Here is a 19,160-nt window from a genome sequence, read left to right on the forward strand (position 1 = left end):
GGCTCTAAAACAGTGGTCATCAACTGGTGGTCTGTGGACTACTGGTGGTCCGCAAGAATATTTTGGTGGTCCACAGAAAAATTATTTCCATTTTTTATATTGCACTAAATCAGGGGTCCTTAAACTATGGCCCTTGGGCCGCATACATGCAATGAACGTTTGTGTTGCTGCAGAGAGTCTCCCCCTTTGGGTTCTTTTTGTGTGGGTCAGGGGGGCAGAAAGTCGACTTGGGGTCTACTTCAGACTTCCTGGTGCGGGGCTTTGGGCGAAGGCTGGAGAAAAGTGCCGCTAGTGGCAAAGAGCCAGAAGGCCTTGTTCCAGTGGGACTGCATCATGGCCTGGAACTGGCTGATCATCTCAACCCGCTGAGCCTCTAGGTGCCGGTACCTGGCCTTGCACACCCACAGGTCTTCCCTCTGTTTGGAAAGCCTATGCTCCTAATCCTCAGTGAGGTGCTTCTGCTGAGCCTTCTTCTCAGTCAGATCCAATTTGAACTGAGCCAGCTGTTTTGCCAACTCTTTCTCGGGGTGGCTGCTTAGCTCCAACAACTGCTTCCTGTTGGGGCCCTAAGGAGCCTGGACGGGCAGGCGAGGAGTGGCTGGGAGGGAAAGGGCGAGTAGAGTCTGACAATGCGCCCCTCGACATGAGTGACATCGAGTTGGCCACAGCCACCCAGTCACATGACCACTGAGCCACGCCCACCCAGCCAGTCATTAGGCAGATCGTATTAGTGGTCCACGGGATTTAAAATTATGACTTTAGTGGTCCCTGAGGTCCGAAAGGTTGGTGACCCCCGCTCTAAAGCACTGTGAAGCGGTGTATAAGTCTAAGTGCTATTGCTATTGCTCTTATGTACAAAATTTTGCAGCCAATGGGCATATTAGAATTTTGAGAGCTTGCAATGTTCTCACAAAATGGCTACCATACTCTATGTCAGAGGTCTTTAAACTTATAGCCATAGCATAGCTGGCTGGAGAATTCTGGGAGTTGAAGTCCACAAGTCTTAAAGCTGCCAAGTTTGAAGACCTCTGCTCTATGTGGAGAGTAGCATATTTAATTTACCATAGGAAAAACTGGTGAGAATATTCCTTGTCACTTTTTTTCCCCCCATACAGGATGCATTCTACCAGTTAACTTTTGGAGGAGAAGATCCAAACGGGATTGCTGTAGTATATCAGATTCCTATTTATTTATAAGTAAAATAATATTTTAGATATTCTAAAGAATATTTTAGAAATCTAATGGGACAGGAAGCTGTGCCGATATCAACAGAGGCTGTGGCTACTACATCAGACTGCTTGTCACAGATCTCATGCCTCGAACCAAGAGAGATGAAAACATATCTATTCAATGATTTTAATTCCAAAAAACAAATAGTTGGAAAAGTCTACAAGCCTTTTAAACATTGTTTAATATGTTGTATTTAAATCTAAGACATCTTAAGATAGATAGCTGGGTTGCTGGCTGGCTGGTTAGACAGATATAGACAGACATTATTTTTACATTTTTATGTGATTATAGATTGACTGTAATAGGCAATGTAATAGGCAAATTTCTTTTCAGACCTTACGTTTTTTCTAAAAAGACAAAAACAAATCAGAGTTTGTAATAAGATGCATCACAATAACTCTTACCTCCATTGGCAATGTTAAACTTTACTCCAAATTCTCCTCCAGGTCCTCCAGGACAGTGACTAGCTGTGAGAATAATTCCCCCAGCAGCTTTGACCTTTCTGATAATGCAGGACACAGCAGGAGTGGATAAAATGCCATTCTGCCCAATAATCAATCTTCCAATCTAAATGCCAAAAAAAAAAAAAAAAACCCAATGTCAGGTGTGGTTGACGGTACGTGATTCATTGATTAAATATTATCGCTATTTTTAAAAAGGGAGAGCTTAGTTCCAAACATAATCATACTGGCTGACATCCAAACTGCACAGCCAATGATCACAATAAAACAGCAAGGATTTTCAACTCTGATTGTATTGATGAATAAAGAAGACTTACATATAAGTTTTATACATCTGCATCTATTTCATAGTGTTCACCTGCCTTTTTGCTCCATTATATCTTAATCTACAGCAAAATTACAGCTGGTGGCCGAAAACTCTATGTGCCATCAAACGGTGCCATAAATGAAAGTCTAATAAATAAAATTAACTTACAGCAATATGAGAAATCTTTCATTATAAGTTATATCCATAATACACATTCATCAATATGTCACACAGAATACAGAAATGTTAGAACTATTAGAATTATTTATATCATGTTATAAAATACAGATTGATGTCTAAGAAAATGTCTCTATTAAGAAGAAGCTATCTTAATAAAGACAGTCAGTGGTATAACTTCAGTAAAGTTTGGGAAAAACACTTGAGAATCAAAGCTGGGGTCTGTAATTTTGTCAATGGAAGTCATTAGAAATCAACTAGGCTTCATCAATATGCAGGAATCTGAAACATGTGGGTTCAACTGTAGGCTTAGCCCTTTAAAAGGCATGAGAAAAGACAGCAACTGTCATTCATGGGAACCTTTAGCAGGATCAAAGAATGATTGATAGCTAGGACCTGAAACTTTCCCCAGAGTCAGATTTCTGGGTTAAAAATAAAGGCCAAGAATACAGTGCATTTCCGAACACTTTGGCTTGCTGTGTTGTACTTGCCAAAATTAGTGTGAATCAAGAAGTAAGTCCCATTCCATTCTTACAGTATGACATAATTTTGGGTATGCAGTTACTAACAAGTTGCTCACTTTCTTTAACATAACAAGCAGTCATTAACTGAAATATATATATTTTGTCTTTCAATTGTGTCCAATTCTCAGAGACTCCCTGGATAAGTGCCTGCAGTTTTCAGAAGTGGTTTGCCATTGCCTCCTTCCTAGAGCTGACAGAGGCTGACTGGCCCCTAATCACCCAGCCAGCTTTATGCCTAAAGTGGGACTAGAATTCAGTCTCCCGGTTTTTAGCCTTACTGAATACATCAAACTGGCTTATTGTACTTTCATAGCGTTATTTTAATATTATTTAATATAGAAGTATCTTCAGAGGCAAATAACCTATTTCCCATTTGGCACCATAATACCGTGTTTTCCCGAAAACAAGACCCTGTCTTATATTTTTTTGAACCCTGAAATAAATGCTTGGCCTTATTGCCATGCACTCAAAAGCCTGATTGGGCTTATTATCAGGGGATGTCTTATTTTGGGGAAAACAGGCTATAAATTGACAAGAGTAAAGTTAGTAGAAGTACTTTATTACAATTAAAGACCAGCTCAAAAGCAGGAAGAATTGTGAGACAGGGAATAAAAATGCAGTAAAACCCAATAATTATGATATTGAAATTGGTTGAAGTGTGCTAAATTTAATAAATAGTAAAACAAAACCTTGTTAAAAGAAATAAAATTACAGTGACTAGATAATAACAATTGTAAATAAAATAGATCTAGGTGAATCGGAAGTCTGCTTAGATGTGGTATTATTAGCTTCAGCGAGGCATCTTTTACCATGACAGCAATAATAAATATAAATATAATAAAATGTGGGTTAATAGGTTAAGGTCTCTTTCATCATAGGGACAAAGTTTTTGTTCAAATAGGATATTCCAAATTTTCCCCTCCAGAACAACTGTTGGAAGAGCATTAACTCTTGTCAAGTTAAAGCTCTTCTGAATTTAGGAACCATATTTGACTCAAATATTTAGTTGGCTTGAAAACGGAAAACATCTTTGAGAGCCAGTTCCTTGGCACACTATTTAAAGGCAGCCACTGCATGTCTACATACCTCAGGATTGCTTTAAGGGAGAAACCACAGCACTTCGGTTTCATGTGCACTTTTGTAGATGAAACCAAGTCATCATTTAAAATCAAAAATGAAAATCAGAGGCATCAATTCCTGATGTAAAATGTGGAAAAAATGTAATTTCAACCAGTAAAAAAGATACATGGCCAGATATTACTTTCAATTTTAGTCACAACAGCCTCATGATTTAAGTCCATGTTGGGAACACAAATCCATCAAAGGATCTGCAATATATTTAAAAAATAATATTTCATCCTCTCTAAAGGGAGTGAAGGACCTATATGATCCCATTGGGCTCAGAACAAAAGTGGCAGTGTTGCACACTAGCTGAAAATAGGTAAAATAATGCACTGCTGAAGTAATACAAGGATTGCAGGACTGTTGCTGACTTTTGTTGCTAGAGACAACATACTTCAAGTGTGCCATGCATAAAACACTCCTATATATATGAAGATCTAAACTTCTTAAATTGGGTAAGCATGAATTTTAGGGTGTTTAGCAAATATGTATGTATGTGTGTGTGTGTGTGTGTGTGTGTGTGTGTGTGTGTGTGTGTGTGACTATATAAAACATAATTGTTCTATTTATATTACAATTACATAAGTTACATTTTATTACTATTATATACTGTATATACACACACCAATTTTGCATAATTAATGTTGAGTGCTTCTATCTTACAATCTGCAACTAAAATATATAAAGTTTGCTTTAGACCAATTGGTATCTAAGATAATAGCACATCATCCACCTAATTTTTAAACTAGAGTTCTCATAAAGTTTTATATAAGAAGAAGCAGGCATCCATTATTTTTTAAGTTTGCACTATGGGTGAGCTCCCATTACTTGTCCCAGCTTCTGCCAACCTAGCAGTTCAAAAGCACGTAAAAAAATGCAAGTAGAAAAATAGGGACCACCTTTGATGGGAAGGTAACAGCATTCTGTGCGCCTTTGGCGTTTAGTCATGCTGGCCACATGACCAGGGAGACGTCTTCAGACAGCACTGGCTCTTCGGCTTTGAAACGGAGATGAGCACCGCCTCTTAGAGTTGGGAACGACTAGCACATATGTGCGAAGGGAACCTTTGCCTTTTACCTTATGTGTAGCAATAAGTACAACAGTGATTCTGAAATTGATAAAATTGCATACTGTGTAGATCCGGACTTAAAAGTATATTTTCACTTATTGTAGATGTTGCAAAATAAGAAAGTGATCTAATACTGAATGTCTAGCTGTAAAACCTGTTCGTTCTTCAATCAAAATATTTTCTGATTTGATCCATTCCAAGGAACAAATTTAATCTAGAACTGCCTACCAGTCTGAAAACTGAGAAACTTAAATTTAAATCATTTATTTTTTTGAAAGAGGAAAGCCTGTTACTGGGAAATTATTGAAGAATAGAGCATGTTTGCATATTGAAGAGACCACCATGGTTGTTGTTGTTTTCTTTTTCAGTTGCTAAAATCCAAGTAATCTACTATATTGAATATCAAACGAGCTAATAAATTCTGCTTACAACTCTCCCTGATTTCTCAAGCCAGCTCTGGGATTCCTTTTGCCCCTAGTTGGTATGTAATCAAGTCTTCAGAGATAATAATTTTGTCATGATACCACTCTTCGTATGGTATGCAAAACAACAGCATCGCCATATATGGAGTTCAAGAATGTGACTTAGCGCCCTTAACATAGTGAGAATTTAGCAGATTTTGATGAGTGACGTGAGCCTGAGGCGTCCTCCCAGCGCTACAGTTGAAAAAGAAGAGGGATCTTCATTCCCTCTGCACATTCAAACGTGTATGAAGATGGGGTGCCTATAATGAATTTTAAATTGCTGTTAGCTGGACACAAACTGAGAACTTTTTGTTGAAGGAAGATAGGTGATGCTCGTCTCTGTATCTATGTGGTATTTTATTTACCAAAAAATATAGAAGAGAACCCCTCATCAATTAGAAATTTAAAAGAGGTTTATGAGAGACATTGTGGTGCATTTCCTTGATGTAGCAAAAGGCCATAGACAAAACACATGATCACCTAAAATTCATCAATAAATCCAGGCTATAAAAACCTTCATTTAGACATTAAACTCACTGAGTGATTTTGCATGTCTTAATCGATTTTACCTCACAAAATTGTTAGATTTATTTTTATTTTTTTTTATTTTATATTGGATTTCTATACCGCCCTTCTCCCTGAGGACTCAGGGCGGTGTACAGCCAGATTAAAAAACATGCAGAACAAATATTAAAAACAATTAAAAGATATATAAATTTGGCCCAATTAAAACTCATTTACCAATTAAAAACGTTTAAAACATTTAAAAACAGTTAAAAATTTCATCTTAAGCCAGCCCGGCTTGTTTAAATAAATGGGTTTTAAGGGCGCGACGGAAGGCACTGAGGTCTTGGATTCTCCTTATCTCTGGGGGGAGCTGATTCCAGAGGGTAGGTGCCCCCACAGAGAAGGCTCTCCCCCTGGGGGTCACCAGCCTACATTGTCTGGCTGATGGCACCCCGAGGAGGCCCTCTCTGTGGGAGCGCACGGGTCGATGGGAGGTCGTTGGTAGCAGCAGGCGGTCTCGAAGATAGCTAGGCCCTATGCCATGGAGCGCTTTAAAGGTGATAACCAACACCTTGAAGCGCACCCGGAAGACAACTGGGAGCCAGTGCAGCTCGCGCAGGAGCGGTGTTACATGGGAGCGCCATGCTGCTCCCGTCACTACCCGCGCTGCTGCGTTCTGGACCAGCTGGAGCCTCTGGGTGCTCCTCAAGGGGAGCCCCATGTAGAGAGCGTTGCAATAGTCAAGGCGAGAGGTGACGAGGGCGTGAGTGACTGTGCACAGGGAATCCCGATCAAGAAAGGGCCGCAACTGGCGAATCAGGCGAACCTGACAAAAGGTCCCCCTGGTTACAGCCGTCAGATGTTCCTCCAAGGACAGCTGCATATCCAGGAGGACTCCCAGATTGCGAGCCCTCTCTGTGGGGGCCAATGACTCGCCCCCAATAGTCAGTGATGGAGTCAACTGACTATATCGGGATGCCGGGAGCCACAGCCACTCAGTCTTGGAAGGGTTGAGCTTGAGCCTGTTCCTCCCCATCCAGATCCGTACAGCCTCCAGGCACTGGGACATCACTTCAAGGGCATCGTTGGGGTGGCCTGGGGTGGAGATGTACAGCTGGGTGTCATCAGCGTACTGGTGGTATCTCACCCCAAAGCCACGGATGATCTCACCCAGCGGCTTCACATAAATGTTGAACAGGAGAGGCGAGAGGACCGATCCCTGCGGCACTCCACAAATGAGAGGCCTCGAGGTCGACCTCTGCCCCCCTGCCAACACAAACTGCGACCGGTCGGAGAGAAAGGAGGAGAACCACCGCAACACGGTGCCTCCCACCCCCAACTCTTCCAGCCGGTGCAGCATGATACCATGGTCGATGGTATCAAAAGCCGCTGAGAGGTCTAACAGGACCAGAACAGAGGAACAACCCCTGTCCCGAGCCCTCCAGAGATCATCAACCAACGCGACCAATGCCGTTTCTGTGCTGTGCCCAGACCTGAAACCCGACTGGAACGGATCTAGATAAGATGTTTCCTCCAGGAATTGCGGAAACTGTCGTGCGACCACACTCTCAACAACCTTCGCCATAAAGCGAAGGTTGGAGACAGGACGATAGTTGGCCAATATTGCCGGATCCAGGGACGGCTTCTTGAGGAGAGGCCTCACCACCGCCTCTTTCAAGGCGGTGGGGAAGTAACCCTCACTCAATGAAGCGTTGATAACACCCTGGAGCCAGCCTCGTGTAACCTCCCGGGAAGCCAGTACCAACCAGGAGGGACACGGGCTGAAAACGGGCTTCAAAATTCTTGGGAAAATATTATACCAAAAATATTAGGGAAAGTAAGGTCATCACCAATGGCAGAAACTCCAAATGCAGAAGGGCTACTTCTCCATTTCTCCCTCTCTCTTTCCCTTTTAAAAAAAATTATCAGAATGCAACTTAAATTGATTATTTTCTAAGCTCACTCAGAAAAATGGACCGGTCAAACATTCTTAATACACTAGCTAAGAACAGGTTTTTGAATGATTACCAATAAGAAACATAAAGATAAAAGAAAGAAAAATAATTATGTAAAAACATTTATATTTAACTGATAATAAATTTATCACTTATTGGGTAGATTGTTCTTCAAAGCCTGATGCCTCCCAAATGTGTTGAAGCACAGTTTCAAATGCAAGGAGAGCTGGCTGAGGATAAGAATAGTATGCACATATATATGTACAGTTAGTCTTTGACTTTCAACCATTTGTTTAGCAACCGTTCAAAGTTACAACGGCACTGGAAAATATAACTTATGACCAGTCCTTGCACTTATGACCGTCCTAGCATCCTCCTGATCATGTGATCAGAATTTGGGTACTTGACAACCAACATGTATCTGCAATTGCTGCAACATCATGAGGTCATGTGATCGCCATTTGTGACTTTCCCAGCTGGCTTCTTCAAGCAAAGTCAATGGAAAAAGCTGGATTCACTTAATGACCACGATTCACTTAATAACTGTAAAAACACTGCAAAATTGTATAAAAGGTAAAGGTTCCCCTCGCACATATGTGCTAGTTGTTCCCGACTCTAGGGGATGGTGCTCATCTCCATTTCAAAGCTGAAGAGCCAGCGCTGTCTGAAGATGTCTCCATGGTCATGTGGCCGGCATAACTAAATGCCAAAGGCGCACGGAACGCTGTTACCTTACCACCAAAGTTGGTTCCTATTTTTCTACTTGCATTTTTTACGTGCTTTCAAACTGCTAAGTTGACAGAACCTGGGACAAGTAACGGGAGCTCACCCCGTTATGTGGCACTAGGGATTCGAACCACTGAACTGCTGACCTTTCAATCGACAAGCTCCGCGTCTTAGCCACTGAGCCACCACGTCCCATTCAAAATTGTATACAACTCCCCTTTAACCTTGATTAGCAATGGAAACTCTGATTCTAATTGTGGTTGTAAGATGAGGATCACCTGTAGCGCATGTAGTACTACAGTGGAAACACCAGATTGAGGAAGACTGCCATAACCAATCTGAAATGAGTTAAGGAAGTGCTGCGAAAGCATAATAAACTGTATGAATATTTTGGAATGAAATATAAAGCAAGCGCGGCTCCACATTCTTTCCTCTGAAAGTGAGTTCGTTTCCCTCCCCTTGCTTAAATGGTCATGCATAAAATGAAAACCATTCATCTAGAGCTAAACTAAAAACAACCATATTTCATTTTTAAAAGATGGTATTAATGTAACAGTAAATATTTATAGCTTTTAGTGAGGGATAAGTCCCTTATGACTTAGCAGTGTGCTTTGCAAACAAGATTTGTTATTTCTACCTTATTGGAAACAGTTGAGGTTTTCCAAATTTCCTTTAAGTCACCTTGTTCTTCCAAATTTCCCCTTTTAGAATTTACTTATTAGACAGTGTGGAACTATTCCAGCTCAATGGAACTGAGAAGCAAAATTCCATTGGGACTTCCATTACTAGCAATTCAAGGAAGGAAGGAAATTGTATTTGTTGTCTTAATGAGGCTGCCATCATCATCTGTTATCACCTCTGCTACTGTTTAAATGGAATTGAAATGAATAAGGAAGAGTTTGGGATGATTAACAGAACATTCTTCTACTTTGGCTGAGATTCTAACTCTAATCAGAAAACAGGGAAGAAACTCTTTCTCTGATACAAACTTTTTCAAATCTCTAGAGGTCTGCACAAGAAGGCCAAATTAGTAGAACTTTTAAAAGTAAAACTTTTCAGGCAATTCTAAGTCTTATCATATCTGACCTAGAATAATATCCACAATAATAACAGATAACAGATTAACAGAGTTGGAAGGGACCTTATAGGTCATCTAGTCCAACCCCCTGCTCAAGTAGGAGACCGTACGCCATTTCTGACAAATGGCAGTCCAATCTTTTCTTGAAAGTCTCTAGTGATGAAGCTCCCACAACTTTCGAAGGCAAGCTTTTCCATTGGTTGATTATTCTCACTGTCAGAAAGTTCCTCCTCATTTCTAGGTTGAATCTCTCCTTGGTCACTTTCCATCCATTATTCCTTGTCTGGCCTTCAGATGCTTTAGAAAACAGCTTGATGCCCTCCTCTCTGTGGCAGCCCCTCAAGTATTGGAAGATGGCTATCATGTCTCCCCTGGTCCTTCTCTTCACTAGACTAGCCATGCCCAGTTCATGTAACCATTCTTCATATGTTTTAGTTTCCAGTCCCCTAATCATTTTGGAGTATTTTTCATCCTTTTAAAGACTTTTTTGAAATCATACCCTTTATTTCTAGATCATACTGTAGACTTGTCTTCACTCAGCTTTTTCTGCCAAGGGAAGGTAGCAATGCTAAAAAGGTAGGAACAGATTCCTGCAAACTCTGGGGTAATATTTCCAGTTTTTGTTTGTATGCATGTCTTGTAAAGCAATACATATTTACATTGCACATATTTACAAAGTCAAGTCTTGATCCAATCTGCTTAAAAACATTCAAGCAATTCATAAAATGACAGGTCATATATTTTTGCTGAGTTAATAAAAAAGTAAGAGTCGAACAGAATAGAGAATGAAAGAAAGTCAATCATCTTAGCTTAAATTTTGTTAAGGAAAGGTGGAATAAAAATATTAAATAAATATTAAATAACCACTAGGATCAGTCACTATCACATATTTTTACTGAGAATTGCAAATACATTTCTAAGTTAGATTTGTTATTTAAAATGCACTGTGGCATAGCTTTTGGCATTTAGACAGAAAATCATAACATGGCATTGTGTGACATGTTTTACACATAAACATAGTCAACAATCCAGTTCAGACCTAAGAAACCAGGAAGCGATGCAGATTGTTAAAATTCACACTGTAAAGATGTTGCCAAATGATAGGTACAGAAATCATGTAGGGACTACACATATCCTTCACACGACTGTATGCACCTCAAATACATCAACATTTTGTACAGATTTTATGTGGTTTGTTCTACCACTTTTCAAATACACTACAAATGAGTAACAATGAGCCAGTTTGGTCTAGGGTTAAGGCACTAGGCAGATGTGGGTTTCAGCAGGTTCTGACCAGTTCTGGAGAACCGGTAGCGGAAATTTTGAGTAGTTTGGAAAACCGGTAGTAAAAATTCTGACTGGCCCTGCCCCCATCTATTCTCTGCCTCCCAAGTCCCAGCTGATTGGGTTGAAATGGGGATTTTGCAGTAACCTTCCCCTGGATTGGGGAGGGAATGGATTTTACAGTATCCTTCCCCTGGAGTGGGGTGGGAATGGAGATTTTACAGTATCCTTCTCCTGGAGTGGGGTGGGAATCAGGGGTGAAATGTTCCCGGTTTGGATCGGATTGCCCAATCCGGTAGCGATGCCGGTGGGTGGTTCGGAGAACCGGTAGCAAAAGTCCCTGCACTGCCCCCCATGCCCAGCTGAGCCATGCGATCATCAGAGGCTTTTTTTTTTACTTTTAAAAGCATTTTTTCTACAACCTCTTTGGCCGAAAAAATGCTTTTAAAAGTAAAAAAAAAAGCCTCTGATGATCGTGCGGTTCAGCTGGAATTGTCAGAGGCTTTTAAAAGCATTTTTTTCTGCAACCTCTTTGGCCAAGGAGGTTGTAGAAAAAATGCTTTTAAAAGTTAAAAAAAAGAAAAAAAGTTGGCCACGCTCACCCAGTCACTTTACTCCCCCCCAAGCCACACCCACAGAACCGGTAGTAACAAATTTTACATTTCACCACTGGTGGGAATGGAGATTTTACAGTATCCTTCCCCTGCCACGCCCATCAAGCTGTGCCAATCAAGCCATGCCACGCCCACCAAGCCATGCCTACAGAACTGGTAGTAAAAAAATTTGAAATCCACCACTGGCACTAGGCTACAAAATGGGCAACCATGAATTCTAGTCCTGCCTTAGCCATGAAAGCCATCTGGATGTCCTTTGGACAATCACTTTATCTCAGCATCTGTCACAGGATTGTTGTGAGCAAAATAGGAGGAGAAGGATATGTTGGATATTGAGTTATTTGTAAAAATAATAAAGGCAGTATATACTGTATCTGTAAATATGTGTGTGTGTGTGGGGGTATAATAAATAAATAAATAAAATGTCTGGATCTGAGTGACAAAACCCTAGAAAATGTATCCTTTAATATAAAAATGTATCAACAGAATATTAGTGCTGTTTCAAGCTTTGTGCAGCAAATCAAAAGTCATAATCCAAAAGAGAATAGAGTCAACATCTAAAGGGCATGGAGCCACGGTTAATACTTTTATTTTAACTTAAGATAATATTTTCATTTTTGTTTTGTTTTGTTTAGGTAATGGTGAGTTTGCAATGCCAACACTACACTATCAAAATTGCAGCTAATAGAAAATTCTATGTGACCAAGACTCAAGTCGCCTCGTACCATGAGATGGGCAGCAAATAAACTTAATAAATGCAAATAGAAGACTCTTTTTGCAACATCACAGCCCAAAACACAGTAGACTTAAGCACAAGCCTAGAAAGGCAATGAGTAGAGAAGTGGCAGATTGGAGAATCAAAGGACGTGGAAAATGCAGCAGAGGTGAATTAAGTGCTGGAAGGCAGCAAAAAATGCAGTGGAGAGCACAGCCATGAATAAATGTGTGGGAAGAATGTTTGGAGGAAAGGAGACTATGGGGAAATCAAATAGGTCATACACTTAAAGAATGGATGGAGAACTCCGACTTTTGGCTAGAATCAAGAAAGTTCTAATGTAGCGATGGTGAACTTTTAGGCACTGAGTGCCCAAACTCTGCACGCATGCATGCCCAAAATGAAAGGTGTGCACGCATGTGAACACGCGGATATGCGCAAATGTGCGCATGCATGGACATGCACGTGCGTATGAATGGACATGCGCAGCAGAGACCTGAAGACCAGCTGGCCGGTGGGAGGTGGGGCATCCCAACACCAGCAGCGCAGCTAGAGGTAAGATCTTTTTCTTTCGTGAGCTTCTATTTCGTCATTTGCAGGGAAACAGAAGTTCACGAAAGAAATGCCATGAAGATCTGACCTGGGGCAACAGCGCGCATGCCAACAGAGAGGGCTCTGTGTGCCACCTCTGGCACATGTGCCATAGGTTTGCCATCACAGTTCTAATGTATTTCAGATATGTATTAATATATAGAATGAGAATTTTCAAACTGAGTTGAATGCCTCACCATTTGGCAAACCGAGATAAGAGTGGAGGCACTGACTGAAGACACAAAGGGAAAACATAATTTAAAACTGAATGGAGACAATTCCACAATCAGATTGTTGATCATTTCTATTCCTATACTAGAGCTTCTAAGAATACAGCATTGCATGCAAAACACAATTTCCTATCCTTATACTAATAGATGCAGGAAACAAATTGGCCAAACCTTGAAGGTTTAACATGCAGTAGAAGTTAATTAACTGTTCTATCATACTGTACTATCAACTTTACAACTGCTATATAATCAGTTGTTTTATTCTAAAAAAAACCCTGCAAGACTTTATCCCTTGAGAATGTGACTACTCAAATGTTTTGTACTTCCAAGTATTAGAAGCATTTAAGTGGGAGCCATGAACATGTTCCAATTTTCTTCGCATGGATCCCTTTAGCTATTAAAATAACTATGCCTTACTTTATGTACTGTATGATCTGGATGGTATTCTCAATTTTTAAAAAATGTCTTGCTGGTTTATGGGCTTCGAACAGGATCTATGTAGACAGACTAGCCCATCTGTTGAAGAACCTGAGAAGAGTGTACATTTGGGTTGGACAATTCTGTAGAATATCATGAAGCACAATCTGTTCTTAGATGTTTCAAGTTTTGAAAAATTCTTAAAACAATAACAAAAATGTATAGATTTGAAACATACTGGTGAACAGACATTTACAGTCTAGCTGTGAGGGTTTTTTTTGTGTGTGTGCAAAGGAGTTCTTAATCATGCAACTCCTTTTCGCAAACCATAGAAGAGTATTTCTCAAAAGGCTATGTTTTTTTCCCTTTTAACGAAAATAAAAATGAGCTGAAGAAACCGGGACACATGGGTGAAATTGTTTAAAACGTACTTGACCAGAGTGTCTAGAATGTTTGAGCCCGCAAACCCTATACATTCAAATAATGGCTTGTTCTAAATTCTCTGTGCCTTGCCTTAAAATTAAAATGACATAGTTTATTAAAAAAAGCTAACTCTTAAAATGCCTTGACTTTTAATACATTTCAGTGGAATGTAAAACTATTTCTGTCTATCCGTATTTAGTCAAGGCACTATTATCAGAATTCTAACGTCCCATATATAGTTTGAAAAATATAAAACACATAGTCACATAAAATTCTATCTGAGTGACTTATTAAGGAAAAATCTAAGAATTGCTACTTTGACCAACCTGTTTCATAATTGTCATACATAAAGTTAATAAATTAACTTTGATATATGCATAGACAAAAAGATTACATCTCAGATGCTGCCAAGTTTTTGTTTTTGTATTCCTTATATGTTCTTTGTAACAGCCAAGTTCACATCATTTAACGTAACTTGTTCAAAGAACCTTCTTGGATGCGAAGCAAAATGTTTTCAAAGAAAAAAACCCAAGAAAGTCCAGTTGCCTTTTGGGAAAGCACTTTTAGGACAACCATGATCTGGATGATTGAGAATCTCCATACACTGTCCATTTTGGTTTCTCAACCAGTTTTCATGGTTTAACTTACTGCGTGATACTGGCCAACTGTAATTTAGTCAATAAACCATAATTAATAAAAACACTGCTTAATGAACCAGCTAATGTTTTTCCCATTTTAATCAAATGTTATAGTGCACTGAAACTGAAAGTAAGCTGTCTTATAGAAAGTAGTACTGCATTTTTAATGCTTCTGGCTCATAATCGTCATTACTGGCAAATGGTCAAATAAGAGGCATGTTTTTAAGATTCTGGATCAAACATGGAATTTTTTCCCCATACAAAGCATGTTCTTCAGCTCTTTCCCACATTCCACAATGAAGAACAGATTGTTTCCCTCACTTATATTTTTTCCTCAACAAATTTAACAAGATTAGATTAAAAGAAGAAAGTCTCAGCGTTCATGACAAGTCAGGTTTTTCAAGAATATAATAAACATTTAACTAATTCTAAATTATGATGGCATTTGATAAGGAAATGATTATGAAGCCAAGTCACTACGATGTCAAAATAGCAGCACTATAACCTGCAGTTATGAGAAATTTAATCACAAAGAAATTATGATTACAATATAGTCGTCTGATCTGTCCTCCTGACGTATCTTGTAGGGAAGGTCAAGTCTGATGTGTTACAACAGAGAAAAAGGTTAGATGTTTTTTAATGTCAACAATTTGGAATACTTAATTAGGGGGCTCCAAAATGCACAGCAAAGGGGAAAAAAATTAAAGTGCTGATACTGTACAGTATGGACAAAATATCCAAGTAATGGGAGGGGATAAAGAAAGAATCTACTGGAACAAGTATATGCTGTGTGGGTGATCAATTATATCCTAGGCTAACTAAAATATTTTCCAGGAACTATTCCAATCAGAACTCACAGGACTCTTCTTCACTGCTGAGTTGATATGCTCTCCAGCAGTTGTTTAGTCAGCAAAACAATATGTCAGCACAATGTTGACTGGCCCCATTCAGATCCCCATTCTACCATAAAACAATGTCACCAGATTGGATTATCCTTATTTATTGTGTACCAGGTTAAGGCAAGGGACTGATGGATTCTCCTTCCTCCAGGTGTTACCTGTGGGCCATCAATCACTCTCCCTAAATGGGTGGAGTGAGTATAGACAGTAGCTTAGGCCAATGAGTTCTAACTCTTCTGTGCAACAAGGATTTGTTCTCTGTTTACTGTCTGAGGAATCCATACAAGACCCGAAAAGTCCTATGCAAAGCACCAATCAGGCATTATCAAGCAGATGTTTCTGAAGTCCAAGCCAAATTGGACACAGAGGACCAAACCCAGCGACCAGCCAGAAAGGAGCATAACTACAGCAATCTAAAGTGGCAATAACAACAACAACAACAACAACAACAACTGATGAAATCCTAAATCCTGACCACACTAGCAACCAAATGGTCAGTGAAGGGTAACAAACTTTAGCCGTTAAAATTATATCAGAACAAAAAACAAAATATAAAATTTAGACCTGAAAGAGGTAAGGATGCTTGTCAGAGACTGGAGGTGGGAAGGAGGCTGGCAGTGAAAAACTAACATGACAGAAAAAAACATTATGGGCCATGTTTGTGCCTTAATCAGGAGCAAAAGAGGAAGAGACAACTTTTCCAACTCATCTGATAAAATCCTACAGTTAAGATCGATTTAGCCTTGGAAATCATGCTGGCTAATTAGCTGCCTGCTTGGTCTTGCTTATTCTAGTTTTTAATCTTCTTTATCTCCAATTTGTGCTTTGCTCTTTACAATCGCTAGCTTCAGATTATGTCTATTCAAGTTTATATCTGGTTTATGTAGGCTATTCATAAACTTTTTTGTGTATAATTTTGGAATGAGCAATCAACTGAGGTGCCAAGAGGTGCATCATCAAATCTAGTTTCTTAATATCAGTAGAAAATATAAATGGTGGGCACTCCTTTTTAGATTATCTCTCTCTTTGTTAAGAGCATAACAAAGACCATGTCAAAATTCTTCAGTAAAAGTATGAAAGACATTTGCAGAGGATTTGGCTGAATGTTTTAATTTCCTTCCAAGGCAGATTTGTCTCCAATACTTTCCCACAGCAAATCTACTATTGTCTTTTCAGAGGGAGATTCCTTATTCTCTGCAAGCCAAGGAAAAGGTCAGGCAGATGTCACTGACTCAGAAATATACTGTATGGCCTTCAAAAATAAAATAATGTGATACGTATAGCTTGGATATTAAACATATCCTTGTTATATTGAAATTATTATGGGTTTTAAACTTGTAAATCGGCTTTAATTATGTCTAAATCACAGTTTTCTTCCTAAATAGATTTACTGGCGTGATGGAACTACTTTTAAACTAAAGGAATGTAGATAACCATATTTGAGAAACTGTAATCTTTCACTTCACAGATTTCAAATCCACCTTATTCTATGAAATTATGGAAATATAAATAAATTACAAGAGTTGTTACTGGCTGAATTCACACAATACACTTACACATATTTCACCACATACTCTGCTTAGTTAACACAACTTCCTGATTGTGCTAACACACACACCACATTGAACTAACCATACCGACTGGGTTTGCACTATAAGCTTGTAGTTCTATTAGGTCATGAAAAGGCAGGAACAGCTGAAAGCATGCCATATGCAAACTATATGATCAGGCAGATTGAGTGAATAAGAATAACAAAAACAATGGGACACTATACCAGAGGGGGGGAAATTAGACAAAGACTTCGGAACAATTTGATAGATATAGTGGAAAGCAAGACAACACAGTGCAAAACCACTGCATTTTTTCCATACACTATTGGAGTAAATATGTCACACTCAAACTCAATATGTCAAACACAGAGAAATTTAGTAAGCTTCCGAAATAAACCCCAGTAAACTGTAAAATATCAATAGCTGTTCTCTAACACTCACAACAAACCAGTCAGTACACCAAGTCTTGTAGCACACTTTGATCATTACAACAGTCAGGAACTTACACAGATGGGGCAATGAAGGGCAGGCTTACAAATAGATCTACAAAGGAAAGCATGGGCCCTTATAGATATAAATGAAATTGGATGGAAGCCATAAATAACCGAAAGTGACAGAATATATATCCTACACATTTGTAATAAAATGTGATAGAATAAATCATGAGCTGCAGTTCCATTACTCTATGGATCCAATCCATTATCCACTAGAATAATGGCAACTTGAAGATTCAAAAGGAGATCGGATCCAGTTGACCTTATAAATTGGTTTTACAAGATCAACTGGATCCAATCTTTTTTTTTTTTTGAATTCAGAATTCTCCAAAATGGATAAGAAGGACAGATTGCCCTAATATCATCCTCATCCTGGGTTAGAAGTGCGGCCGGGGGTGGGGGTGGGGGGCAATCCCCTAATATCCCGCTGGAGAAAGTCCGCCTTCAACGAAGCTCCGGAGGAGCCCAAGGGAGGAGGCGCCGCCCTTACCCCGTTAGCTGCCGCCATCTGCACCACCACCTCGGTGGCCGTCCTGCTGAAGTACCTGCCGTCGCTGCCCACCACCATGGTGCAGCCCTGGCGGTCGCGCAGGTCGATGGAGGAGAGCAGGCTCTGGATGAAGTTGGGCAAGTAATTGCGCTGGCCCTCGAAGACCGCGGTGGGCCTCCTCAGCCCTCCGCCGCCCGTCGGCTTCTGGTCCTCGTACGGGACCGTCTGCACGGTCAGCACCGGGATCGGGCTCCCTTCCATGGCTCTCGGCTTCTAGCCTGCACGGGATCCCGGCAAGGAGCTTCTTTCGGTCGGCGCGGCGATGCTTCTTGCCCGGGGCGCTCCCCTAGGCTTAGGAGAAGGATGAGCTCCCAGCGCCGCCCCGCCCTGCCCAGCCACCCCACCGCGCCTCTTTTCCCGCCTTAATCCTCGTTCTGCCTCGGCGTCCCGTAGCTGTGCATGATGCCGAAGGCAAGTTCGCTTCAGGAAAGCCAAGAGCAAGAGGTTTCTTCCCGCCCGGGACGCTCGCAGCCGCTTTGCCCGCGCTCTCCCTCTCTGCAATGTCCTCCGGGACGAGCCAGCTGCCCTTTTCGAAGAAGGACACGAGGGGGCTGCCAAAGCCTCTTTTGCAGGCGGCAGCCTCGGCCAGTAATAACCCTGGTAAGCGAAGCTGAGAATTGTTGTCCGCTGCCAGAGATGTAACTAGAAGCTGGGGCGTCTCTCTCTCTCTCTGTGAAAGACATTTGTTCCAGAGGATCACATCCTGTCAGTCCTCCAGCTTTCTATTTTGCACAAAGCCGCCCAGCCCCTTTATAGATCAGCCTGGCCCGCTTCTCGACTAAATGGTTGGGAATGCTCTTTTTTGGATCAACTAAAAGAGAGCTCTGGGCTGGAATCGCAGCCCATAAGGTGTGTTAAGAGGGAGGTTTGCCCATACACCCACATGCTAAAAGCATTAGGACAATGTTCTGTTAGGACAATGGGATCAACCAGGATGAAAGGTTATGTATTTCCAAAGGATCGCATGACACACCAGCATTGACAGTGCAGTTGGGTTCCTTTTATAACTTGCATTTGATTTAGTAACCTCCCCCCCTCCCCTTACTTTAGGCCTTAGTATCAGGTGAGTTTTCCAGTCAGCATTTTTGAAAATGTTCTAAAAACAAAGTTAGGGTTTCCTTTTTCTAATACTGGA

At 40.5% G+C, this 19,160-nt stretch overlaps 1 protein-coding gene across 1 annotated transcript in view; it reads right to left on the bottom strand.

Moving 5' to 3' along the window:
• The window catches only part of PGM5 (phosphoglucomutase 5), a 67,680-nt gene extending 48,750 nt beyond the window's left edge, over positions 1-18,930 (bottom strand). The window contains exons 1-2 of the mRNA XM_034410287.3: positions 17,966-18,930; positions 1,635-1,797 (exon numbers count right to left, since the gene is read on the bottom strand). Of these exons, the coding sequence (XP_034266178.1) occupies positions 1,635-1,797; positions 17,966-18,226 (424 nt within the window). The 5' untranslated portion in view covers positions 18,227-18,930. The remainder of the gene's footprint in view (positions 1-1,634; positions 1,798-17,965) is intronic.
• Positions 18,931-19,160: the final 230 nt, after the last annotated feature.

The sequence above is a fragment of the Pantherophis guttatus genome, chromosome 2 (genome assembly GCF_059756535.1).
Source record: "Pantherophis guttatus breed Tessera chromosome 2, ASM5975653v1, whole genome shotgun sequence".
In the NCBI taxonomy this organism is placed as follows: Eukaryota; Metazoa; Chordata; class Lepidosauria; order Squamata; family Colubridae; genus Pantherophis; species Pantherophis guttatus.